This window comes from Apteryx mantelli, chromosome 7 (genome assembly GCF_036417845.1).
Source record: "Apteryx mantelli isolate bAptMan1 chromosome 7, bAptMan1.hap1, whole genome shotgun sequence".
NCBI lineage: Eukaryota > Metazoa > Chordata > Aves > Apterygiformes > Apterygidae > Apteryx > Apteryx mantelli.
The window spans coordinates 21,488,654-21,516,321 of record NC_089984.1 but is presented as its reverse complement, the minus strand read 5'-3'; the positions used below and the strand labels follow the sequence as shown (position 1 = coordinate 21,516,321).

General features: G+C 41.6%; 1 protein-coding gene across 11 annotated transcripts in view; it reads right to left on the bottom strand.

The window, feature by feature from the left end:
* SORBS1 (sorbin and SH3 domain containing 1) overlaps positions 1–27,668 on the bottom strand; it is a 182,803-nt gene that overhangs the window by 41,055 nt on the left and 114,080 nt on the right. For 6 of the 11 annotated variants that reach the window (XM_067299942.1, XM_067299943.1, XM_067299945.1 and 3 more), the window contains exons 7-15: positions 25,281–25,400; positions 23,709–23,735; positions 23,428–23,543; positions 20,225–21,034; positions 19,296–19,667; positions 16,294–16,441; positions 10,433–10,462; positions 6,087–6,262; positions 4,854–4,917 (exon numbers count right to left, since the gene is read on the bottom strand). In XM_067299942.1, coding sequence (XP_067156043.1) covers positions 4,854–4,917; positions 6,087–6,262; positions 10,433–10,462; positions 16,294–16,441; positions 19,296–19,667; positions 20,225–21,034; positions 23,428–23,543; positions 23,709–23,735; positions 25,281–25,400 — 1,863 coding nt within the window. The remainder of the gene's footprint in view (positions 1–4,853; positions 4,918–6,086; positions 6,263–10,432; positions 10,463–16,293; positions 16,442–19,295; positions 19,668–20,224; positions 21,035–23,427; positions 23,544–23,708; positions 23,736–25,280; positions 25,401–27,668) is intronic. The other 5 variants (XM_067299949.1, XM_067299950.1, XM_067299951.1 and 2 more) reach the window with 2 other exon arrangements.

Below are 27,668 nucleotides of genomic sequence, written 5' to 3'. Positions count from 1 at the left end.
GGAAAGATATGTCTACAGAATGCAATAGTGATACTCAAGCAGCTCAAAAACAGCTAGCAATGACACAAGAGTAACTGAGTGGTGTGGCCTGGACTCCAAGTTAATTAACTTTCCCTCATTGATAGTGAAAGTGTTGCATTGCATTAACACGCTATATTGTTTCCAAGATCCAACTGATGCCTTGTGCTATGGAATTATTTACTGCCTCATTCAAAGGTAACATGGTACTGCATTGCACAAGGCAGACGTGCCCCAAAACAGGGTGGCAGGTTGGAAGCATTACCACCTCCATTTCACAGATGATGGCCAGAGAGATTTGTGACTTGATCCAAGTCTGCAAAGAGAACTGTGAACATCTCTGTGAAGAAACAACTAAAAGTTCCAGGCATAAAAAGACAGAAAAACAAAATAGATAAAGAAATCTGAAGGAAAAAACAGACTAAAGAAGTGTTACATGAACTTAGCAACCTCGATCAATCACTGAAAAAATTCTCAACTTCTCTCTGAAGGACATCAATGAGCTACTGTACCCATTCTCCTCTGCTGGAACGACTACTTGGGATAACACAGCTAATCCGAACTTACACTCATGATTTGAAACAAGACTTTCAAAAAGGCTCAAAGAAGTCTTAATTTCTCTTAACCTTCTGCTGAATTCTCTTGCTGAAAGAATTGGAAGGTTTAAGTTCTAAACACACGGTTATTGACTCTGTTGTGCTTATTATAGTCTTCAGGCTAAATAATAGTAAAGGTCTATTTTCAGGTCAATTTCCACATTTTAGACCCAAACGACAGAAAACAAACAATTATATATTTAATGTTATTACACTGAATTGTTGAGAAAGTTGATTGGTATTCCTGTATAAAAGATTTTTTTTTCAGATAGTATAGTATTTGGTATATCACAAAACTGTCTCTACAAATGAGGTATGTTCCTACAAATACAGATGAACAAAAGTCTAAAACTATCTTCACAGCCATTCATGTCTCATAGTATTTTTTAGTGCTGGTGAAAAATGAAAAAATTGATTTACTTACTTGAAGGAAAATGTCTATATTCATTATAGATCATCATTCAGACAAGAGTATCATATAGGAAAAAATGCACTTCAGGTAAGTGTTAGTTTCCAATTGCAAATATCCTAATATCTACAATAACAAGGAGAACATGTATAATGGTTTGTCCCTTCAAATATCTTATGAAGAAGAGTGTCTATATTTCTTCCCATTTTACAGCAGGGAGTACTGAAATACAGAAATATGGAATGACTCAATAAAAATTGAGGAGTAAATCAGAGATGAGCATTAAAAAGATATCCTAGCTCTCAGACTTGCATTCCACCTATGAGACCTTCCTCAGTGGAGTTGGGAATCACAAATTCATAGTTTCTAAATTTGATTCCTTTTGTGAGCAGAGGCAGTTCCCTTGTAGCTCCTAGAGAATCTGCAAAAATGTCTTTTTTTTTTTAAGGGTTGGCCCAAATCTCTAGATTTTAGACTCTACAGATATTTTAGAGAGAAGTTCAAATATTAATGTTTCTAGGAGATCCTATGCATCAATCCAAAACAAAAAAACTCTGACATTTGGATTGTGTGAAATTTGAAACTTGAGCCCATCTCTGTACAAACACTTTGTGATTGAATATATGGCTTTGAAAGGTTTTCAAAATATTAAACATGGACTCCAATCCATCTACATCATCAAGTATTCTGGATACCTTATCAAGGAAAGAATCCAAACAGATATTAGAGAGTAAAACATTTCCCAGTGTAGTGAGAATAAAGAACAAGTGTTTGGTCCAATAAAATTTCAAATAGGTAAAAACAACGTATCACTTTCATCTGCACATTTGTAAATGCACAGGAGATATTTATGGGAAACCAGACTCCTAATGTATTAACATCATTGGTTTATTGCAAACTACATTAGTTCAGACGAGTAAAATGGATTCTAAAACTTCATTATGAACAAGAAAATTGAATCATTGTAAACAACTTCTTTATTAACCAGTTACAGAGGCTTTTTGTCTCTCTCACATCCATACCCACATACCATTCTGCCAATAGAAAATAATTTACATTGCATTTGTGATTTGCAGGGCAGGACTCTTCACCTTCAGGTTTCACTAAGAAATGAGCAAATATCTTAGATATCTGTATAGTGCAATCACATATTCATTTTAACAGTGAAATGCACCTTACATCTCCTAGTCTTCTTGAGCATCTCAGCTGGAATCCATATTGTATATTTTCCTCCACAGTACCCACCAGATGTTTAACATAAGCACTGAAACAGTTAATTAATAGTCTCACCAGGGATGGCTTGAGGCACAGGCTAAGTAGGCAAGTTCCTAAACTGTAGCATCAAAACTGGTACCAAAACACCAAAAGCAACTTCCCAAACAGGAAGCTTCTGTCTGTCCAATGTGTGCAGCAGAGTCCAATGTTTCTCATATGCAAGTGTTTTCATGCATACGCACATCTACACACAGTTACAGGATTATCATTGCAGTAGATACTTCTTCACTGTCCCTGAAACACGAATGCAAAAGATTCTGGATTGTACCTGAAATTTAAAAGAATCTGCTGAGCACATGAGGAGGGTAAGGTGAAAGAAAGATGGTGTTATTTCAGGTTGTAAATAAGGTGTGCTGATGAGACTATCAAATTCTGTCCTTGCCTAGATATGGCAGTGCACCTAAGGCCAACCCTGAATGTATGTTACCAAGCTACATTTATTCTAAAAGATTACATTGAGGGACTGATCCAAAACCCACTGAAGCAAGAGACCATTTCTCCAATAGACTTCTGCGGCATTTTGGGTCTGGCCCTAATTCTGTGTTAATATTCAAAACCAGAAGTGAATAATTAAAGAAATGTATTGATCCAAAAGGGGAGCAGGAGAAATCTCAGTTAAACCATGTCTTTACATGTAAGTCAGCATTGTAGGCATGTTAAGTAATCACTGCACACACATGGCTAAATACAACTGATTAAGCACACAAAACCAAGCAAACTCCAGAACTGTAGCATTAGTCAAAGTCTAGTTAAAAAGCCAGAGGAGCACTGCAAAGCCAGAAAGGCATCACACAGTCAAGGCAATGCTTAGAGTGCAGCAAATCATTAGGAGGAGGCATAATGCTCAGCAACTAGAAAAAACTCCAGGAAGAAAATAAATGGACAAGGCAGCATTTGCGCAGAAAAGTATATATGGTCCTTGATTATTACCTTCAGAGATAGGACTAGGAGTAGACGCAGGAAACTGGTATGTAGGAGAATAAGGATTGTCTTCTGCAGCAGAGAAAAGCAGTGGATTTTGAGACTATCCACAGTGAAGTGGAGGTACTGTTTCATCCCCCAATTTCCTATCACCATATGATTTTATTGCCTACTTTAATCATACTAGAGTAAATGGCATCATACTTTAAAACAGATTAATGGATTAGAAGGATTTAATTATTTTATACATCATACAAGATGGTATACTGGGGTAACTGAATTCCCAGCCAGCGTAACAAATGGATAATGGAAATCTAGAACCTGAATCTAGTTAATACTATGGTACTATAGTACAGTTAACTCGAAGCACAAGACAACAGATACTCTGACTAAGCTTCTGGTACCTTCAGGTTTCTGCTGGATTTCAGGAAGTTCAGGAAATATGTACGTAGGGCAATAAGGATTTTCTTCAGGAGTGTCTAAGCAGAGGAACATGATTTGAAAAAAGAACAGAGAGGAAAGATTTAAAGGAAAAAAGGATGAGACAAGAATCCATGGAAGCTGCAGAATGGTCCCTTTCTTGCTGATGTTACAGCATGACATGGCCCAGATGCCTCCTTGCTCATTGCTGCCTTGCACTCCGGGGCCTTGTGGGAGATCCTGGAAGCAGTGGGGACTGAACTCATTCTCCTCCCTGAAGTGTGAACTCTAACTGAGCTGAAGAAGAACCTCTGTTAGGGAGCACTGGGATTAGGAAATACAGTTTAACTCATTCTCATTCCATCCAATACAATGCAGTGCCTAAATATGCACAAAGCTCATCACGACAGCACCTGCAGCAGCAAATACAGCTCAAGTTTTGCATGCTCTATGTTTCATTTTATAAGCGCAGTTCTGAATGGCATTTGCCTGTACACAAGGCTGTTTGGAGTGTTCTGTTTGCAAATGCTACTGCAGCCATTTCTCACACAGAAGAATGTGAATGTACCAGACAATCAGGTACAGAAGTGCCACGAAGTAGCGGATTCCCTGAGAATGCACCACTACAAAGTTTGCAAGTGTTCACCACAATTTGGGGTTTTTAAAGCAGAAAATTTGGGGTTTTGAAAAGCAGAGTTCTGACCCTGAACCCACTGAAATCAATGGGAAACTTTCCACTGGTTTCAGTGAGCCTCAAATCCAGCTTTATTAGGCAGATACTAAAATTTTATAATGTAAATATTTTTCTTTTGTGCACAGAGCAGTTTCAGTGACAACCTGCTATCATTTAAAAGTGGGGGGGAGGTTGTTTGTTTTTTTTACTTGACAACACCAGAGTTCAGAGATCTGTTTTCTCTAAATATGGAATTTTTAGCAGCTTTCTGATTTCGCATCTCAAATAGTATTCTTGATTTCATGAAGGTGCTGCAGTTCACCTCTCAGAACAACTCATACTTTTCTTTGGATTTTACTGGTTTCTCACCTTTGACTTTAAAGATTTTAAACACATTAGTTGAGTTCTGTGCTCCAGAGCAAACACTAGTTAATATATAAAACGCTGTTATTTAACATTCAGTACAATTCTTCATGTGTATGAAACAAAATGTTATCAAGGTGATCTTTTAAAGTAAATAAAAAAATCTGTGTTACAGTACCTCTGTTTAGCTTGTGGATCTGTTTGAACATTGTCTTGTACCAGTCCTTCGATCTCTCTGTATTCTATTGGAAAAATACATACACACATAAATATTCACAAATGTGAATTCTGTGAGCCTTTCAAAGTTTTTAGGAATCTTTCAGCAATAAATACTTAATTAATATTTAAAATAAGAGTAATTTCACTCAGACGTTTCATATTTAATGAAGCTACATGCTTGGCTCAAGTTACTGTGCAAATTTTCCACGAGCAGGTTCTAACACAGGTTATCTATGATAACCTGTGTGGAACTGTAGATTGTGTGAAGGTTTTGCATAGTAACTTATTGACATAGGAAGCACAATTTTATCCTAATTCCATATGCCAAACTCCTGGGACACTTGGGGTTGCAGTCAGTGCTAAGACTACCCAGATTTGACCACCTAGCCTTGACTTGAATCTCTATGCTTAAGGTTTCTTATTGACCAGTTTTAGGGTTTCAGACATGCTACCGACACAGACACTTAGGCGCCAGTTACACTGGCTGAATATAGATCTTTTTTCAGTTTTGTCTTTCACAAAATTTTTTTTTTGTGCACAAGCCTATAAGAAGTAAGGCCAGATCTCACAGGAGTGGATTTTGCTGACACCAAGCTAGCGTGGAACAGGGACTTAGCAAACCTGATACTATTCTGTTTTGTGGAAGAAATGAAGCTGATTAGCTTTAGGGTGGACTTAATCTGACTTGATTTTATTCATCTAAAAGTAGATACATTGCCTTGTCTGGTCCTACATATTGATCTCCTCTATATTCAACAGAGAGTCAGAAACATTCAGTTTTCAAGTCACTCCAGGCATTAATGTTAAGAATGGGTGAATCATTCTTTTCCTTATAATTCCCTCAATCAAAACTTATTTAAGTAGCTTAGAAGAGATATCCTCCTTTTAGATGGTTAGAATAATATGAGATGAATCTCTGCTTTAGCTGCTAGCAGTGAATGAAACAGAAGAGCAGAAAACAAAATCCTCAAATATTATGACAAGAGAAAGTCATTTTTTAATTTTTTTCACCTGGGGCAGTTGAAACAGATCATCAAAGGGAAGGGTTTATAATAGAACACATGGGATTTAGAATTCTATCTTCTCCTAAATCTCTGCAGTCTCTGGAGCTTTAGTGAATACTCTAAGTCTAAAGGCAAGCAAAATCTGGCCCAGGTTTTGTGCATTGACCACATGTCCAGTGTTGTCTTACCCTCAGTGGAATGCCAATATCATCAACGGAGGTATCAGCCATGTGCTGAGGGCTCTTGACAGTTCTTCTCTTCTCCTCCACTGCTCTTTTCTCACTTGGAGCTGTCTCCTGAACTGGCTTGTCCTGCGTGAGTGCTGAATCTACTTTATCAGGGACTACTCTGTCTGGCACTGGATCTGGAAATGAAAATGGGAGATTCTTATCTTATCCCAGCATTTCACCACATCATCATACTCCACTCTTTAAAGGCAAAAATCTTGGCAAATAATTGATGAGACAGACTGTGTCGCAGCTACTTGTGTTCAGTGTCTGGACTGAAGGAAATCTATCGAGAAAATGTTTGATGCAGGCAAGAACGGGCTAGCATCCCTCAGGTAGCCTGCTTCACAGGTCTTGTGACAGGCTCAGCCATCACTTGCGTAAGACAATAGCAGCAGATTTTGTTTTGGAGATGTTTGTTTTTTGCTCTTTTTGTATTATTAGTAACTCTGCAATCGTACTCTTCATCACAATTCCTTGGTGATACACTCTCTGAGGGCTCCTTTTCTTCCAGTGATTGCTACCTAATGGAGGATCCTATAAGGTAGCAGGTCCCTATCATTAAAGCAGCTTGTGCTGGCCTGTCTGACTAAGATCCCAGTTGGTACAATTGGTACCCGACCCTTCTGATTCATCTCTGTGCCCTGACCAGTGGAATTTGCTGTTTACAAACTCCAGTAGTTATTACATGTATGGTCAGTCTTGCACAGCAAGTCTGCATTGAGATGGGGGCAAACAACTAATTACAGCCACCAGTGCTACACTGTGCTGGAGATGTTTTGTTTCCTTACAGTACTGGGCACTGTCTGACCTCAGCACTTGTGTTTGACTGGAGAACGGCAGCTCAGAACAACCTTGCTCTCTGCACCCTCCCTGCAAAGGGATACAACCTTTGTATGACGTGCCCTATTATTTTCATTCTACTTTCAGGAATGCCAAGGAAGAGGTATGTCTCAGTTTATAGATCCACAATCCGAGGTACTTCAGTCCTGACTGTTCACAGCATTAAACATCTCTCACTCTCCTTGTGCTTAAACCTGCACTTTTACAGGATAACCACAGTTAAAGAGTACTCAACAAAATGGAGGTTTCCCTCATTTATTCAGAACAGCAGGCAAGACAGGACTAGAGCTGCAGACTCCACGCTCCAGATCCTACTGCTTCCCTCTGGAACACCTGGCTGCTGCTTAGCTGACACCCACGGATGGCAGCAGCCACCACAAGACCAACAATTGGCAAGGAACCAAAGGAGCGCAGGCTGCTCTGAAGCTCTCCTATGCTCTGGAGAGCTGCAGCATGGCAATCTGTAGGCTCTGCTGAGGATTTCTTCTCTGTGGATTTTCTGGAGATGAAACATCTGCAAGCTCACAGTCTGCCTCATCAAGGCTCTGCCACGTCCTATCCTTGTTATACCACTGCATGCATTGAAGAGAAAGAGAGGAGATGTTTATCCACATGCACATCACCATATTGCTCAAAGCCATTAAATGTGCAGATAACTGAAAGGGGCAGTTAGCAGAGGAAAGGCTCGTGCATAACGAAGTATTGGTCTGTTGGTACCCAGAGCAAACACAATTCTGCCCTGCAAAACTCATCATTTGAAGGATTTCTGTTTGAGTGGTTGGTTTGAAATTACCGTCAAACTCACGTCTTTCTCCTCTTAAGAAAAAAGGAAATAATGTCTGGAAATGGTCAAAATGGGGCAAAGCTTCAATAAAATCCTTGCTTAGCATTTGCATCCTATTTTCCCTCCCTAGGAATGCAGGTGCACTGTCTTTTGGTCTTTTTGTGTTCTTAGTGCGCAGGGCATATTTTGACAAAGTGTTTGCCTCATTTCCATTACTAAACTTCTTACTAAGCCTCTAGAAACAGAGCATGAAAGACCAAGTCAAACTAGACCGTTCTTCTATGACCTTGAAGACCAAGGGGAAGCACACTTTTGGATGTGAGAGGATGTCAACTCTGGAAAAGGTCACAGCTTTTCTCCACTGATTATTTGAAATCATTGTCACTGCTAATGATAGAAGACCTGAACTTCTGGACTAGAAAAGCCATTATTTTCTGCAACCTAAGGAATTCACTGCCAGAGAAGGTCACTAAATCCATCTTTAACAGGAGTGTGTACTTATAGACCACTCCATAGTCAAATTTCTGGGTTCAGGTCAGATTTTTTCTTTGATTCCCTATCACTGGAAAAGTGATTGTCTGTTTGTCAGATGGACCTATGCTGAAGACGTTCAAAATACCTGGAGCAGATAGAAATAGCAGGGTAGACATATTATGGTCTGATTTCCCACTGCCATGACCATGATATATGCAAAACCTTCATTTTGATGATTTAGCAAAAAAACAGTGTCTGGCCTGTGTCAGCCATCTCCTGACCATAAAGTCACATTCCAATATTGTCACATGAAGGCTTGAGAGCTCTCTAGGATGGCATAGCCATGGGGAAAACCACCAGCTAGTTAAACATATTTTGAAGGGGTTTTCAAAAGTATCTTCTGGAGTGCACTTAGAATTGGTCAAAGGTGCTGGGCTGACAGCCTTGGAGACAGAAAAAAACTGTCTGATGGCATGAGTATCATTAGGGCAAGCTTTTCCCATGCAGTGCTGCTACACAAGCTCTTCCCAGGTCCATAGGACTCAACCAAGAAGGCCAGTTTAGCCTCTTTCAGTTTGGCTGCTCAGCTGATGCTGCAAACATGACACCTACTGCAAGGGTATCTTTGCAGAGAGAGAAACTGAAGCAGACATCTTTCACCATAGGTTTCCTATAACCCCCTACAGCTCAGAGAATAATGGCTAAATTTCATCCTGACTTATTCGCCACATAGCTCAAATGATTTCAGGAGAGTTAGTGGAGGTATATACCAGGCTCTGAGGTATTTAAAATCATATGTAGAACCTGGTGCCCAACTGCACAGATAAACAGACTGCATCAGGTAACAAGCCCTGTGGCTTCTGAACCATCTTTTCCCAAGAGCAGTGGCAATAGGGGGTCATACAGCAGCAGAATTTTACTGCTGTGACCAAAAGCATGGGGAAGAGGGGGCAGCCAGCCATGTGTGGTGCCACAACATGCTTCACTGCTCCTGACCAAGGATCACTTGGGCTGGAGCAAAATAGTCTGTGAAGAGCCAGACAGGAGGGTTTCAGGCTATCTCTAGTTCAGAAAACAAAAGAGTTCATAATCATGAGGGGAAACACCTTGGGAAAGAGAAAGCCAACAGGAAAACTCTGTCTGGACTTGCAGGCAGGCATTAAACTCACAGCTGAGCAGTGTCTGCTCCTACACCACCTACACTGAGGGAAGGAGAGGAGAGAAATCTGTGTAAATTCCTATGCAGCTCAGTGTCATCCCAAGAGAGTGACAGCAGAGAGAAGGAATGGGCCAGTGTAGCAGCCAAAGGAACCTGGTGGAAGAAGTCAGAGCAGGTCAGCACCTGACCTCAGGGCAGACTCCACTGAGCCCTGCTAGTCCAGGTCCTGTGTAGCAGAGCACAAGAGAGAAATATAGGCTTCCCTGTGTTTATATTTGTAATATTTAAAGTGTCTAGGCACTCTCTGTGACTTTCTTCTCACCCTCCTTTCCCTTTTCCTCCTCAGGGCAGTCACCAAGGAATAGCAATATGGTAAGCACTATATGACACTCAGCTCCTGTAGCACACCACAGACTGGTCTGTGTTATTCCGGGGTGAGAGGGAGGAAAGATGAACGAAAAACTAACTCACTGTCCTTTAAAGCAGAGACTTTGCAGATCTACTGCAAGATCATATAACTGCCTAGGGAGAGAAGGCTGGCAGTGTATGTGCTTACCTGCACACTATAATTTTATCATTTACTTCTTGAGATCTGGCACAAGTATTCCCTTCTGGTCTTGGAGTCATGTAAACACTGATTTTCTTTTCTTCCCTCCAACCCCCTGCCCCAAAGCAAGACTAACTCTCATGGTTGTGAAGAAAAACATGAGAATATACCCCAAGGGAATAAACTTAAAGGCCCAAAAAGCAGAATACAACTAAAGCAATCAAAATGTATGTAAATCTTATGATTTGGGAGGAACAGACTAGTAATTTAGGGGTTAGGTATATTAACATGTAGCATTTGGTAGCATTTGGAGAAAAGACTGAAATCAAACATTCAGTGACCCGGACTGAGCCAGGACAAACATTTATTTGGAGAGCAAACTCATTCCTTTGCAGTTCCTGAGAAGTGTGTTTGCTTAAGGTACCCCACAAGCTAACAGAGCAGCGGCTTTGCTCCGGAAGAGGCAGCAGTTGGAGGGTAGCAGACCTTTCACATCATACCTGCCAGGCTACTAAGCCTTTTTTGCTGTTCTGTGGTAAAGGAGGAAACAAAACAAAAAGAAATACAGAACAAATGGGTGAGACATAAACAGCAAGTGCTCTGGTGCTGCATTTCTGACAGGCAAGAAATACACTGTAGACAGAACAGCAGCAGCTGCCGGAGAGAATCTGTTTTCAAATACCCTGCCAAAGTGACAACCCACAGTTCCTTCTCCACACAGGAGCACTGTTGAATAATACAATCTCATGATGCAGTGACCAATACATTCGCAGAAAGCAACTATCTTTACATCAGAGAGAAGGAAAAAAGCTGGACAGGCGACAGTTTAGAAACTAGTGGAGACTCACAGAGTCAAAAAACTTGACAAATAACTTGGTTACTATTAACATGAAGTACATGATTAAATGATAATGCTGTAGTATTTTGTAGGGATATAGGAAAGGATCATACTGGTGCTGAGTCTTAGCACATCCTACTGAGCTACAGATTCAGTGATTTGCCCACAGGTACAGTTAAGGGTTAAGGATATGATTCTCAGAATGGTCCCCTTATTTGAGGGGCTTTTATTATGGAGTTCCCAGATGGGAACATCTGTGATATCTTCCAGGGTGTTTGGCCACCCTAAAACTGACAATCAAAACTGCTTTCTAAAGTGATGCCTAAATGACTTGTCAGCAGCACAGCTGGGAATGAACCAAGGATTCTCAGCTCTCTGGCTCTATCTACTCTCTAGCAACGAATCCATTTATTTGAAGCATGAAAGCCATTTTAAAAGAATAAAATATTTTATTGACATATAAAATGCAGCCACTCTTGAAAGCTCATATGGTTAATGCAAAGATTTCAAAACTTTATGTATGTAATCACACCTGTTATATTAAACCATGCCATGCAATGCCCATCCAGGACTGTGCTTTGAGGTGGCGTGGGACACTCATCTTCACTCAAGCAAGTGTGCAGTAGGTAAGAATCCACCAATTGTACACTGTTTGCTAGGAGACTTCACTATATACTGGTACTTAGTGGAGCAAGTCAGCAAAGGAAGCTGCTATTTCTCCTCATTAAGTGCAGCTCCCTCACTGGTATCTATGAACTTTGCTTTTTAATCCCAGCAATTCTGCTCTGCTAATCACCAATGGAAAGCTTCTCGTGTGCCTTACTGTGATAGATGTCAGCATATGAAACAAAACCATAAGTGCAATGGGGAAAGAAAAGGTTTGTAATCTGAAGCTGAGAAGCAAATGGGAACTATCTACTGCAGGGTTCACTCTTCTGAACAGACCATCAGGAGCACATGTGGTGCATTACAGGAGAGGAGAAAGGGTGGGAGTGAGGATGTCTCAGCCTCAGCCGTCACCTTTACTGAGAATTGTTGTGGTCAATCATTAATCTCCTGGCACAAACAGGTGGTTTAAAGGGTCTGTGCTTGAGGAATCTTCCCTATTTCTTCTTCCTCAGAAGAGAGGATATTATGGATGAGTGGACTTTTTATGAAAGAAATTATATTTTTCAGGTGAAGAGAAGGTTTCCTCTTTACCTGTACCTCTGACTAGAAAAGAGAGCTGCTGATAGATGGAAGCTGAAGGAGAGGAAGGTGCCTGCTATTTGTTTGTTCTGCCTGCCCAGAGCCAGCTTGTAGCCCCAGGCACATACCAGCTGACTGAGGCTTTCATCCTTGATCTTGTGTCCTGGGACTGTAAACAAAGGCCAAAAGCTATTCAGCTCCAAGGCTATTCAGAGCAGGGGCTGAGCAGAGGAATATAACTGTTGGCGGTAGTAGAGGAATCATTAAAGAGGCCTTGAGAATTCCCAGAAGAGCATTCGAAGAAAGACTTGAAACCAATAACAAAAGGGGAAGAGGAAACAAAGTACATGTTTAGTGCAAAATTAAAATATCAAAAAGAAAATTAATGAAGGCACCAATGGATGAGAAGGGAAGAAATTCTTACCATGGTGCTAGGATTGAACAAGAGGATCTGAAATGAGTTGTTTATAAGCATAATCTAGCTGGTATATTATCTAGCTGGTATAACTGAAATCTGACACAAATAATTCTGAGATCTCTCTTCATGACTTATTGAGGAAAGTCAAACAGACAAAAGAGGATATAGTGTAGCTTAGATGATTCTGTGCTTCAAATGCCATTACCTGTTTCTATGTCTCTGATAACTCTAAAGCAAAAGATCTTACATGCTTATGGATTAATGTATTAGCAGATAAAGCCCAAGATGGGATAGTAGGTGATGTCTGGTACAACAGTTACTCCAGAGAATAAGACAACCAGCTCCTTAAATAGCAATCAATAATCCATTGAGGAAAAGGAAAGAAAATCACTTCATCCATCTAGAAGTTAAACTAAACTATTGGAGATCTCAGACTGCCAGTATTAAAACGACCTTGAAATTTCTGTCTCAAAGGGTATTATATCGCACGCAAGAGGAATTTTTAATCAAACCTCATCTTGACATATAAAAAGGAATTGATCTCATAACAAAACTTTTTGAACCATTTAGGGGAAAGTGGATCATAACCTATTAACAATTTTATGTGCCACGAAACCAAGACAGTTTTGAATGGATAAAGCCCACAAAAATGAAACCAAATATGAATCATGTCAGCTGGAGAAAAAAGCTTAAACAGAGAAATGTAAAAGATAACTCAGATCTGAGAACCATTTAAAAACTCACTAGGTCAGCAAAAAAAACCCTTAAAGCTATGCTGGGATAAAGCCTAGCTAAGAACGGAAGCAGAAGGAGCTGTAAGAAACCATCAGTACATAACAAGATGGAAAAATAAGAAAATTGAAACAACAAATAGATAATAGATGCTGGGAAGTAAAAGAAAATGACAATGGAAGTAAAAGGATTCACAGAACATTTGGGAGACTCAAAAAGAAGTTTTAAGGTACATGAAGAATAAACAGAAACCTAGCAATAGTTTTGCTTGGTCTTTTACCAAATAAGCACAGTAAAATTGTTAATAAGAATGAAGAAAAAAACACACATTCAATCACTGTTTCCATTCTATATTGGCAAAAGAAGAACAGCTGACATCCTACTGCCTGATGAAGAAGTACCTTCCACTTCAACAGTAAATAAGGACTATGCTAAATGACAACTGAGGTCAGATGTTTGAAAATCACCAGGTTCATATACACTGTATTGAAGAGTTTCAGAGCAGCTGGGAAGACACTTCTCAGGTCCATTGAGAGTCGTCTTCAATATGACTTGGAATACAAAGGAAACTCCACAGGATGGGATGGAAGCACATGTTGTGACATTTGAAAAGCATAAATGCGATGGCTGGGATATGTGTCTGTCAAGTTGACAATAATCCCAGACAAAATATGTTAATGGCTGATATGGGATTTCATTAATAAATACACAGTGTGACACATGTAATGTCTGCTGATACAGATTTGTGACAATGATGCCTTGTCAAACTAGTTCAATATGATTTTTGCATGCAATTACAAGTTTGGTTGATAAAGGTAACATGGTAGAAGCAATACACTTAGATTCCTGAAAAGCATTTGATATGATGCAACTTCTTATAACTGAGCCAGATGAAGATGAAGTCAATGTGGCACACTTCTGGTAGACTAAAACTGGCCTTAAAATATGATTTTTTGAGGGATAATCACCCAGTAGCTGTACTCCTTCTGGCCTCCCACGAGCTTCATATTTCAATTTTTTTTAAATTAAAAACCTGAGGAAGAATATTAAAGACATACTGATAACTTAAATTTTTATACAAAGTTTTGGGAGGATGGTAAATGAGGTATTGGGCAATATGGATCTTTTGTTAAACTGGGCATAAGCCAACAATATTTTTTTAATCCAATCAAATCTAAATCATATGCCTTGAAAAAAAAAAAAAATAGAAAACACCCTGAAATGAAACTTCAGATTATCCTGGAAAGTTGTAAATCTAAAAGGATATATTCCCCAGGAAAATGATGGCAAATCAGCTGAACATGAACTCCTGATACAGTATCATGGCCCAAAGACATAATGTGATCCTTGGTGTATGAAGAGTGAAAAACGAGTAGCAAAGAGAGGTTAAATTATTGCTAAACTTTGTTCTGGTTTGATCAAGTTCAGTTCTAGTGTTCACACTTTGAAAATGATGTTGTAAGATTGGAGAATTGGATAAAATATAGAGGAAGAGCCATAATAATTATTAAAGACTGGAAAACATGCCTTAGAATGAAATACTCCACAAACTCAATCATATTGCTTTATGTACTGTGATCTATACCACAGTTAACAAAAATGTAATGAGAGAAAGCTCTTCATTCTAGCAGGCTACAGTATCCTGAGTGCTAATAGTCAAAGGCAAGACATATTCAGACCAAAGCTAAGGCTCCAATTGTTAACTGTGAAAGTAATTAATCAACAGAACAATTTAACATGAGTTGTCCCAAAGCCAGCATGTGGATCATCATATTAAACACAGTTGTCCCTTCTGCTCTTAAAATCTGCAGGGAGAAAATGTCCTTGTGTAGCAAACGCATTGAAATGCTCCAGATTTAATGTAAAAGACAACGAAAAGAGTATCCCTCTCAAGAAAGACCACAAAAAGCTTTCAGAGGAAAAGACTGCCTCAGATAATATTTTCTCCTCTTGAAGCAGATAAAAAGCTCTGGAATTCAGGCACCCTCATGCAGAAGCACTTAAGCAAAGTTGCTTCAGACACTGGCAGAAAGGAAGAGATACAACCCACTTACTACCCATGAGTGGTACAATCAGCAGGGCTACAGTGGGGTCACTAGCTTTGGGGCCAAAGATTGAAGTATGTTTCACAAAGGTACTTAACAAAATACAAGGGGGTTGCAAAGGAATGCAGCAATGGACACTTGTAATTAGAACTACCAAAATAAGAGGGATGCAGGCCTTGCCCCTCTTTTGTGATTTTTTAATTTCCTTTGCAAAAGGTAAGTTGTAGCATCGCAGGTTGATATCTGCCTGTCCTGGAGTTTCCCAAGCCCGCTGGAAATCAAGGCAAATCAGAGCTGCATCTGTGTGGCCCTTTATAAGCTACTGTATTAAGTGATGTATAACCATCTACCTGGGAGGCTGGGGTAATGCCAATCATCAGGAAAACTAAGAAGGAGAAGCAAAGTTTCCCTCTAATGTCAGAGGCAAGGGGATAGTACCATCCATTCAGAGGGAGCTGCTGTGAGGTAGAGAAAGTCTTAAATCAGTAAACAGAACAGTGCTCAATCAAGGTTGTTCATACGCAAATCCAGAAGTCAAGAACTACTGCAATGAGGGCCTGAGTTTTTCCAGTTATGAATAGAGCAACCAACTGCCAAGTTGAAGAGTACGGGCATATAGATGAGCTACTGTCAGGCAAGTTCTGATGAGAATTCAGAGGTCAAATCTGTTCTGAAATAACTGTAAATATGGCCATTTTCACACTGCAGTAGCTGAGAAGTATCATACCCCTTTCCCAGTGAGGGAGAACCCACCTCGAGCTGACCTTGCTTCTGCTGACAGACAAGAGCACACACCCTTGTCATCATTACAGAACACCTAATAGGTGATAAGCTGTCATTTTGCAATAACCTATGCATATGTCCACAGCCCAATTACAGACCTTTCCTCAAGCTCACAGTGGCCTCTGATCCACAGATTCTAATCAGAAAAAGCAGACACTGTCCCATGCTACTAACCATGTAAGCATCATCATTACTTGAGCGTTGTGTGCGTCAGCCACTACACCTTCCTGAAGGTATCTTTGTTATCTCTTAGTAGTCTGGACTTAAGGAGTCCATGGCACACACATGCTCCAGTTCCTTATAGTTTAACAGCTTGCTCAGTCTGAGCCACAAAGATCTATTTGCAAGTCTCCTTACCTCGGTTGTGCTGCAAGAGGACAATCGTGGGATTGACGATTGTGGTAGAGGGATAGGCAGAGGAAGGTTTGTTGATTGATGTGAAGGAGGCTGGATAGTCAGTGCCAGTGCTAGGCTGGGGCACTTCATTTAGCACAGGACCAGGGTCCTGAAAAGGAGAGTAAGGCATCATTATCAGCATGCAGGGCTGCTGCAACTCTCGGAAAATCTGGAAAAAGCCATTTTAAGCAGAATAAGAAACATAATCACAGCAGATTTTAGTAAAAAGGCATAAGCACAAATGTTATCCTGCTCCTTGTATGGACCCTGCTCCTTGTTAATGCAATTAGTTTGCTAAGGCGGGACTACAATTCTTTGGTGTTGGTTTCTCAACTCCATTCCACAAGAGGAGGCACTAAATTCATCTGCCAGACTCTCTGGAGCAAACACAGGGTGGCAGGAACGAGCTATTCTGGTTCCGGGGAAAGACACAGACCTCCTTCCCCTGACATACACACACACAAACACTATTTTTTGTTTTAAAAGGATTCCTTTCACAGCCAGAAATCAAGACATGCAAAACTCATGCAATTCTGAGTGAAACATGATTACTGCACCTGATTTGGCAGGAAGATCAGAGAAATAAAGTTATCATCCTCACTCAGGAGACATTAGACAGTGCGACGCCAACAGGGTTAAAATTACGCAAAAAATGGATGGTATATAGCAGGACTCTAGCAAGGAAGATGTACAACACGGCTTTGCTGCTGGAGCATGGACAGCAAGCTGCTCCTCTTTCCTAAAGCATCTGGCTCTGTTATTTATTTATTTTTAACTCACCTCTGGTATCATCACAACTCTGCAGGAATAAAGGCTGTGTCAGCAGGGAGACTTTAAAAACTAGTTCATACGTGAAAACCCTCAGGCCAGGAATATCAGGCTTTTTTTGGTAGGAAGGGGAAAAGATAAGGAAAGGACAATGGCCTAAAACTGCGTGTGTCTGTTTAGGCTGAGATATTTTAAAACTTCTTAAGGGATTTGGACACACAGTTACCATTAAGTTAATGGGGAATGAGCATCCAAACAGTGTGAGTGTGGAATAATGGTGTACCAGATTTTTGCACTCCTGCTACTCCACTGTCAGACTGAAATGCTACAGGCCACTGATCTGTGAAATAGAGCTGAGCATTCAGGGTGATTTTCATCACTCTTAAAAAAAAAAAAAAAAAGGAATACACACAGAATATCAGAATATTGCTCCAGAAGAGCCCCTGTTCCCAACTTTTATTGCCAAGTGCAACCCAGTACCCTTCACACCCATCAGTATCAGTGGAAAAGACAGGACAAGAAACTCATAGGACCTAGAGCAAGGGCTGGCACCAGAATTCAGAGAGAAATAATGGTCAGAATTGGCCATAATCAAAACAAGCATCTACAGTCACTCCAGTCCAGAGGGGAAGTAAGGAAGAGCAATCCTGTTCTGCTGGATAGAGGTGACCTTGCTCCAAGGAGCATCGAATCAGGCCATAGATGTTTCATGATGAAATAGCAGGTTCTAATTAACAGTCTTCAGAAACAGAAGTCTCTAAGAGGTGCAACCAGCCCCACTTTGCTGGCTGTGGTAATATTTCAAAAAACGGCCCTTGGGAAAAGGAGAGGGAGTCAGGAAAAGCTAGAAGAGTTGGGTTTGATGTTCATTTGATGAACAGCGTACAGAGAACCCATCAAAGAAGAGGGGTGTCAGGTCAGGACAGTTAAGTCACCAAAGTGGGTGAACAGATACCTATTTAGATCATTGTGGAAAATAGTTCTGTGACCAAATGCCTGAAGTGAGCATGCCCTTAAAATAATCCTTTAAAACTCTCATCTCACCAAAACCAGGTACAACAAAAGTTCCACTAGTCCTCCATGATTTGGATGCCTTCTGAATTTTTATGAACTGTGGAGTTAGTCTCCAAAAAAACACTTCAGGTGTTTTCAGCAGTAAAAACCCCACTGATTTCAACAGGAGCAGAAAGAGGCCAACATTTAGAACCATTGAAAATTTCATCCTTGTTTTTTTTTTTTTTTCCCCATATGCCTGTTGCTAGATCCCTGTAGGGTCATCAAAAGACAAGAAGGTATCATCATGAACAAAGGGTGATTTTGCAAAACTTCTAACCCTTCCACTACCAGCAATCATGTAAAAGAGCTGGTGGTTGTAAGACTTCTATTACGAGGAGGGTCAAGTAATGTTTGCTTCCTCTGCATCTTTAACTCAAAGCTAACTTCCCTCCTTGCCCCCCAGAACTTTTTTAGAAGGGTGATGAGCTTAAAGAGAATGGAAACCTAATCTAGGAAAAACACAGTGAAATCCAGGTTAAAATTGTTGCAGTTCTTTTTGAAAATTTTGAAGAATTCAATCAGAGCCAGGCAATTCCAAACTGAAGGGACACTCTCCCCCTAATCTACTCCATGATGCCTCCATACTTGCAGGAGTCTCAGGTCAGTAACTGATATTACTGCTTGTAGGTCATTGGGTATTGGCAGCAATCTTACACTGATTTCAGCAGGCTTTTGCATAGAGACCATATCGTCTTGTGGCTCCAAGTGGAACAGAAAGCCAGCCCTAACCTTTAACTGCCCCGCTGTTGCTGCTTTAAATGTTATTCAAACACAGTTGAAGGATGCTATTCAGAGAGTCTGAAGAGAACAGCCAGGTGCAGCTATTCTGTTTATACAGAATTCATTATCCTGAGCAAATCCTGGTGAAGGCTCTAAAGGCGTGCATCACCTAGCACAACGGGCACAGAGGGAGACAGCCGAATGTTGTGTCAGAGAAGTCAATAAAAAAGTCCCAAGCTGCATAAGGCAGGCAACTCGCATGCACTAGTACAGGACATAAACAAGGTTTCAGTTGTCATGCTGCTGGCAGGGAGTGAGTCAGCACTCCTCTCTCAAGTTTAGTATGCCAAGGAGAAAGTCATTTTAATCTGGGAATACAGATTTAGGAAAAGGGTGAGGAGGGTAGTTGGCAAGCTTACTGTACGTGAGATGACTCCAGTGATTTCAGGCTTCAAGCCCCTGTGCAAAGCCCCCGTGACTGGAGGGACAAGTGAAGGTGGTGATGAGAAGGATGGCAGTTTCGGGTAAACAGGGGGTAATGTGCCAGATACAGAGGGTGCTTGGTTATGGTGGGGACCCCTCTGGAGGTGTGGGGGAATGAAATCGTCTAAAGTCGGAAAAGTCAAGGGTGAGCCAGAAGAAACAGTCTCGGGGAATACGGAGCCTTGCCCAAAAGGAACCAGAGGCGGTGGTGGAGTGCTGGAGCTGCCTTCTTGCTGTCTGTCTGGGTTAACCTGGAGGAGGGGGACTACTATAACCCCAGGCTGAGCAGTGGTGCTGGCAGTGGCATCCTGTAGGAAACAAGGTGTTGTTATGCAATGGGGGAGATTGGCACTTGAGACTAATGCAGCCATATTGTGTCATGCAAGGATGCACCCAAAATAGTATGAAGCCCCAACAGATTTTCTTTCCTCAGGAAGATACATTTCTTCAGCCTTGCAGCCCTGGCCTCTGTGAACACGCAGGGTATTTCACAAAACCTTCCTTCCCCTCACCACCCGCTCTCTTATCATTTGCAATGAGGCTAAATCAAATCACAGAACAGTTCTGCATTTCCCCATCCCTTGAGAAGCATTAACCATCACATCACAGTTTGCTTCTTTTACATCTCCCTACTTACCCAGCCCAACCCAAGCTCCTACAAACACACGCACGCAAACACACATATCAATACTGGGGGGACACAGGATGTTAAATATTATTGCATAGAAGACCACAGAATTCAGGTGGAACAACAGATGCTCAGAAATTAGGAAATGGGGGGATAAAGCATTAAGGAAAGACTGTAATAAATTAGAGAACCGTTCACACAGCTGAAAGAAAACAAGGTTACGGAGAAAACATGTACCATGCCGCGTCCCATTGCCTTGTATGGTGGCTGCCGCTGCTGAGTAAGGTAAGGCTCTTTTCTCATGCTGTCCTCTGTGGCAGCTGTGCTCTGGGGCTCTACCACTTTGTCCCTCAAAGCTTGCGAAGGTGACGACTGAGTCCAGGAGGGATGGCCCGCACCAAAACTAAGTGCGTCTTTACTGAGGACAATGTGAAAATACGGCCTGGGAGGAATAGGAGGAGGAGGAGGAGGAGGAAGAGATTTTCCAGTATCTGTTACAGAGGAAACAATGTTGGTGGCTGGTGCTTGAGTGAGCTCAGCGCCCAAACTGGTGCTGGCTGCTGGGTCATGTGCGGTGCCAGTGGAATTTTCAGATGCGGCTGAGCAAGTGCTGTTAGATAAACAAGCTACATATAGTCTGCTGACCTTTTTATCCGCTTTCGTCTCATGACTGGAATTCATTCCAGCCTTACTACTGGGATCTGCCCTAGCAGGGTTGTGTTGTATGGATGATGCATCTGACAACACAGAGCAACTTCCCAAGAGTGGCTGCCCAGCATGCATCTTGTCTTTGGGGCTCAAAGAGGGAGGCTGCCCTGCTTGCCAGCCTTGCTTCCCACTGGGGACTGTCCCATAGGGAGTAGGTGAAGAGAAATAACACCGTGTGCTGGCATTTGGTGATGCACGCTGCGTATAAGGCTTGGGTAAATTCAGGTACGCGCAGTCCATGATAGGCACTGGCAACAGGTTGGACGCTTTAGTGTCAGTGCGAGGGCGCCATGCAAAGCTTTCCTCTTTGGGGAGAGGAGGACGGGGAGGAGCAAGGGTCTGCCCAGGCAGAGTCAAGAAGAAGAGAGGGGGAGAGGAAGCAGCACCAAATGAAAGGAAAAAGGGGAAAAAATAAACAAATGGAAAGAATGAATTTAGTCATTAGACTTGGGTTAAGCAGGTTTTAATACAGCAAGAACAAAAAGCAAATATAGCATCTGGAAGGCCAGTGCAGAACTCGCTCACATCCATGATCTCACACATTCTCTCTTTCTCAGCACTGATCCCTGCGACATGCAAACTCTACCCAACTCAAGTCCCTGTCCACACATTTCTCTCAGGGCTAACTTTCAGCTAAGTATTGTATAGACAGGCCTGCATAGTGAGATTCACCATTCCCCCAGGAAAGCCTGAGTAAAGATATAACATCCTAGTTAACTAAATCCAGACTCATGACTATGTAACCAAATACTTCCCAGCACTGGGGACGTTTGAATTGCAAAACCAAATTCAGAGCTTTAGACTATCTCTGCCATACTTTCGGAAAATGGAAGTTACGAAGTTGTGTCCCTGCTAACAAAAGCAGATGTCACATAAATACTATCATTTGTCACATTTAGCTAAATAAAAAGTCAGCATTTGTTCCCAGTAAAAGCTGGCACTCAAATTCTCTTTAGGATTGTTCAGTCCTAAAAAAGCTTTAAGCAAAACTAGAACAATTAAAGTTTCTTAAGGAAATGAATTCATAAGAATTTGCCTCCAGAGTCAAGATTGCTGATAGTGAAATCCTACTTCTAGTAAAGAAAAAGAAATGCTTTACTGTTTTCAGTGCTTTGCAACATAAAGGTTGCCATTCCAGAACTGCTTGCTGATTGCCACTCCGATTCCTATTACAGTGAATTTTTGCCAAGAGCCAAATTGTTCTGAAGCAAAATAAATAACTTAGCAATAGAGAGGTTTCATTTTATTTATTGCTTTGTTGCCTGCAGCTAAAAACAATAAACTGCTGGAAGGAGGAGAACTAAAACACCAGCCTAGTGAACAGTAGCTCCCTGCATTCTTGCAAATTAACCCTTTGAAGACTATGAAAGTGGGTTTTATACACACCCCACTGCCACATCTTTATGGGCAAGAGCTGGTTAAACCACTGCTAAAATGGCCCAAACCAGAGAATAAGGATGACTTAACAGTTCACAACACTCAAATCTGAATAAATACCTCCTTTAAAATTCATCCATGCATGAAAGCTTTGGACCAGCACCTATTTGTGTTACATGGATATAGATCTAGGATGGCTTCCTAAAATCACAGCTGCCATCCTGAGATCTGTTGTCTTCAAGATGCCCCTCTTTCCCCCACTTCCTGGATGTGTAAGGAATAGCGAAGTGAGTTGGTAAGCATTTCTTCTGGAGGGCTTCTGGTTCTGGAAGAGGCTTATACCTTTCTGTTGCTTAATCCTTAACCAAAGGATTAAGTCTGGAGACTTCAGAGTGCCACAATATTTTCCTGAGTTAGGCTAAGCCTCACTTTACCACTACATACCATCATTGGGACATATTAATTCACTAACTATGATTGCTGTTTTCCAATTGTTCCATTTCAGCTTAGTTTGAACAATTATCCTTGAGAATTCTGTAAGAAAATTATGTACAACAGTACTCTCTCTGTTCATTGACATGACCAAAAAGTGACTAAGGACAGCTGTGCACCTCAGGCAGTAAACAGATCTCTCCTTTAGGAGAGATCTTTGCTCCTTTCCCATGCCTTCATCAGAGCTGTGCTCTCTTCTGCCTCTACTTACAGTTTCAGGCATGGTGTCTGCTCTGTGGCATTGCTACGGGTTCCTGAGAATGGAAGCAGTTACCCTGACTGGGGACAAGGCTTTAAGGGGGCTCCATTTCACACAGGGAAACAGTTTCTAAAGAAGGGTTTCCTTACCAGCTTTCAGACTGCTTGTTTGCAGACCAGCCACCCAAAGGAAAAAGGATGAAGCTACGCTTCTCTTAACAGATCAACTTTAACAATTTATCTTAGGATACAAATAACATTTCCCTTGATGGCCTTAAAAGCCTTGTATCAGCTCTAGTGTTAAAACAGAAAGGCATTTCCCCAATATCTTGTTTTTAAGGTGGTGTGTGTAACTCTGCTTTCAGAGCTTTCCTGCAGTGACCTCAAGGAAACAGTCCACACACAAAAGAGAAAAATAGAAGGCTACTTTACCGTTTCCTTGCAAACAAATAGCATTGTCCTCCTTCTTCATCCACCAAGGAAAGACTAGTGTGCCTGAACACACTATCATCACAGCACTCTGCTGACATCAGGTAGGAAAAGCTAAGGCACAGCAACTTACCCAAGTCTGCAGCAAAGTTTGGAGTTCAACCCAGGACTCCTGACCATGAATCCAGTGCTTGAACCCAGAAGATCACGCTCAGAGTCACAAAAGAAAAGCTTACCTGTGGCTTGTTGTCTGAGGAAAGGTTTGGACGCACACTCCTATAACCCTTGGCAGCCAGAGAAGATGGTTGGGCATCCCCATTGGCATCAGTGTTAGACGACAATCTGCAATCATCTACAGGGGAAGGAAAACCTCAAATCACAGAGGATTCCCTCCAGTTACTGAAGAAGTGAAAGGAAGGGACTTTCTTTTTTTTTTTTTTTTTTTTTTTTGCCAGGCAACAAGAAATACTTCCAGGAAAGCAACAGAAGCAACAAAATAAACAGCCAACATTTGTACCTGTTTCTGGGTTTTCTGGCTCCAGACCTAAGCATTTCACGGAAAGCAGGGATGGAAGAAATGGGGTGGAGGGTAGGCATAAAGGAAAGGAAAGGGGAAGAAAATAAACAGTTACATTTACAGAAAACATTTACCAACTGAAGTTAAGAGTCGAGCTACTTCATTTCACACATAAAATTCTTTCTGACAGGGCTGCCTAATTACCATAGAGACCAGCCCTAAACATGATGCCCTCCCTGTTTCTGACCTTTGTAAACACAAGGCAATTCATTCAGAGCAATGAAGAAACAATTGTTCATTGACATTCTTATTTCAGAGGCAAAAAGGCAGCCCAGCTAGCTACTTTCTAAAGCTGCAACTTGAAGTCCAAATGCCACACATTACTGAAAATGCAGGGCCCCATATTCAGCCACAACATAGGCTGCAGACATATCTGTCCTTATCAACATTGCTATATATGATTAACCTGGGTAGAGGACTGCCAACAAATAGATCAGGTTTTGCAGACCTAGTGTGTGTGTAAGAGGGGGGGGGAGTATAAAATATGATGTCACTTTACAGCCCAGCCCCTGCAGCTGCATGCATTGAGACAAGTTGGTCTCATCGCCTATTTGCCCACCTCCTACTGGGCTCCTCCCCACCACCCCTCCCCATGTTAGTCATTTTGCTGTTCAAGTTGTATGCAAAGAACTCTTCCAGCTCCAAAGTGCATTTCATAAAGTGATTGAGAGAGTAAGCAAAGGAAGTATTAATGAGCTTATTTCCATAGTAATGGGCTCATTGCCATTCAGGCTGCTGGAAATTTATGAAGCCATCAACAGAGAGGAGAGAGGCAATGGGGGGCAGGGAATGAAGAAACAGAGAATGGCAAGCATGAAAAGAGGGAAGGTCACAGGTGGAGCAGAAGGGGAGGAGAAGAGGGAGGCAGAAAGCAGCACATTGGGACTGAAATTAATGGAATCACCCTTCCTATAACAATAAATCCTGAAACTATGTATGCTTTGCTTTCAGGAGCAAGTTTGACCCCCTTCTCCCTTAACAGCATCTTGCCTTTGGGAGCTCATCCTCTCTGCCAGACCCACAGCACTAGCCAGGTTTGTTATGCTTTGCCTGTCTCTTACAATTAAGTAATTACACATCTGCTATTGAAAGACTCTAGAGTTCTGTGGAGACACTGTCCGTCTGGGATGCCATCCCTGCTCCCTTGACAACCGCAAGTGAATGCTGCTGCGGCAGCAATGCCACCCAGACTCTTTCTGTTCCACCTCGTGCCTGGGATAAAAGGAGGCCATATAGACCTGCCAGGAAAAAAAAGAGTTCACAGTTTTAGGTGCCCCTTACAGCAATAGGGAGCTGTAAACAAACTTACCCCATGAGTAACCCACACTAGCAGAGAACAGGACTCTGTCTCCCTCCACTGGTCTCATCCTTGCAAGAGGTTTATGACTCTACTATGGGACTTAGGGCTTTAGATTTTAGTCAAAAAAAGATCATCCCAAGATCCTGGACTGACCTCACATGATGTTACTGCAAGTTACACGTTCCAGCTAAGCTTTTACCCACAACACTTACTTTCAGGTTGCTCAACATCCTGAGGACATGGCGAAGAGATATTCTGATTTTCTTCATAGGCTGGAGATGCCCGGAGGGTCACAGCTCCTTTTCCGCTACAGACTTTGCTGGGATCCGTTTCTAGAGGAAATGCACACCCACAAAGGCGACACATTGAAACAGATGATACAGCACTATTAGGAGCCCTCAGAGCTCTATGGAGTAATTGCAGCACGGCTGCCTCTGGGTGAATCAATCTAGTAATGCTTATGTGGATGAAGATTAGCTCTGGATTTAAAGCATTGAGAAATCAAAGCAGTTTTGTATTCAGGTAGTTGATGAATGTAGAAATAAGGTCTGAGTCAGTGTAACAGAGCTAAGAAAACAAGAAAAAAAGATGAGTGTTTGAACCGAATTTCACAGGCCCCTTTGCTTTATTAGGTCTGCTTTCCATGGAGATATTGTACTAGTGAAGTTTTCTACTGTTATACCTGTGGCTCTGCTACTGGGATGTCCCAGTGGTACAAAGCAACACGGTTTGTGTGCTGAGGCCTTAGAAATGCCTTTTGTGCAGGACCGAAAGAGAAAGAATGTCTTAGGACTACTGGAGGACAAAATCTCATAACTATGCTGAATATAATCTAAAGATACTGCAAGTCACTTTCTCACCATCTCCCCCATTTCATGGCTGTGTTTAATCCTCTAACACAAAAACTCTCCCAAAAACTAGAAAGAGATTTAACATATACCTGTTCAGATCACCTTGTAAGACAAAAAACAGATCATGTCAGCTTCCTTGCTGAGGTCTGATTCAGCACAGCTTCTTTGTGGGCTTATCCTTGCACATTTCAGTCCACACATTTTGGCTTTTTCTCATGCCATCCCATTAAGTAATAACAAATCAGAGCTTCAAGGCCGTCTCCCTCCTCTCATAAAAAAACTTTCTGGAGAGTTGTTTCTTCCAAGATATCTATTGGAACAATAAGCCTAAAGAGTCTCTCACTTATCCAAGCTACTTCCCCTGGAAAACACACCCCTTCCCCTTCGTGTGCACTATCTATTACTGACCCCGCAATGACCATCTGTTTTTTCACTCTGACCTACCTAAAATCAGCTGCCAGTCCTACCAATGCACAAGGAGCCTGAAGAGGTTCTGGGCAGGTGCTGTGTTGCACAAATGGCAACACAAGATGATCTTTATCTTTATAGGGTGAGGATCATGTTATCTCTGCAGTGGGAAGGATGCAGTTTCTCTCCAGAAACTGGTATTTTAATGAAAGTTATGCCTTTAGAATGGAGGGAGAGGGCAAAGGCTGCTGCTTATTGCCCAGACAACAGCCCGTGTTCGTGGAGATCAGTATCTCCTGGCTGATTTCAGTAAGAAAATGCCCAATTAAACCCACACCAGTACAGCACCTACAGAACATGACAACACCTTAGCCAAGGCTCCAACACACTGCCACAAAATAAAGAAATATCACCAGTATCAGATGGACGACAGCAATAAGGGGAGGGACTCAATGAATGTCATTGGAAGTCCTCTGTGCTGGAATTACCAGTGTCCAAGCTTTTGCACGAGCTTCCAGTGCTTTGGGGCTTTCTCAAAAAGGATAGTGTCAGGTAGCAGATCCATACTTGAAACTGGAGGAAGGATGGAATAAGTAGGGAATCAAAAGAGACTTTCAGGTCCTACAGTTCAGCCTCTAGTTAATTTGCAGCACTGAGGTGGCCCTTAACTATGAAGGGAAAGGCTATATGCACACAGACAATCAAATAGTGCTTAATCCTGTTTTCAGGTTTTAAATATGCCAAATTGCATTCCCACCACACAACTGGTCATGCCTTAAGGTCACCCAAATGGCTGAGAATGGATGTTGACTTCTGAGTGATTTTCACATGATTCAAGCAGGATCAGAAGATGCTCTTGCCCAGGACTTCAGTTCTAGCTATCATTCACGTCCACACAGCACAACATACAGCATCAGGACTCCATCAACACCTGTTTAAACCAGAGGCCCAAGGTTTAAGCTCTAAAACTCCAGTTTTAAGAGAGCTGTAACTCTATGAGGTGGGGACACACTGGTGGTGACCTAATTCAGACATCCACAGGGTAGCTGTTCTTCTGAGCTCCTCACCCAGATTCTCTTCACAGGCACTGGAGAGAAATGAAAACACCTAGAGCGCACCACAAGGTAACTGCCTCCATCACATTGGAGGAGAAAGGCCCCAAAATTGCCTGTTTCTCTCCAAGAACTGTAAGAGTCTAAATGTTTAGTTCAGCAGTATTTGCTGAGAGAAATCCTACACATAATCCTATGTGTTGGAGAGGTTAAAGCTGCCCATAGCCCCCACATCTTATTAGCATTCTTAAAGCTCAAGACAGACGTATCAGCCTTTTCCTGAACCACA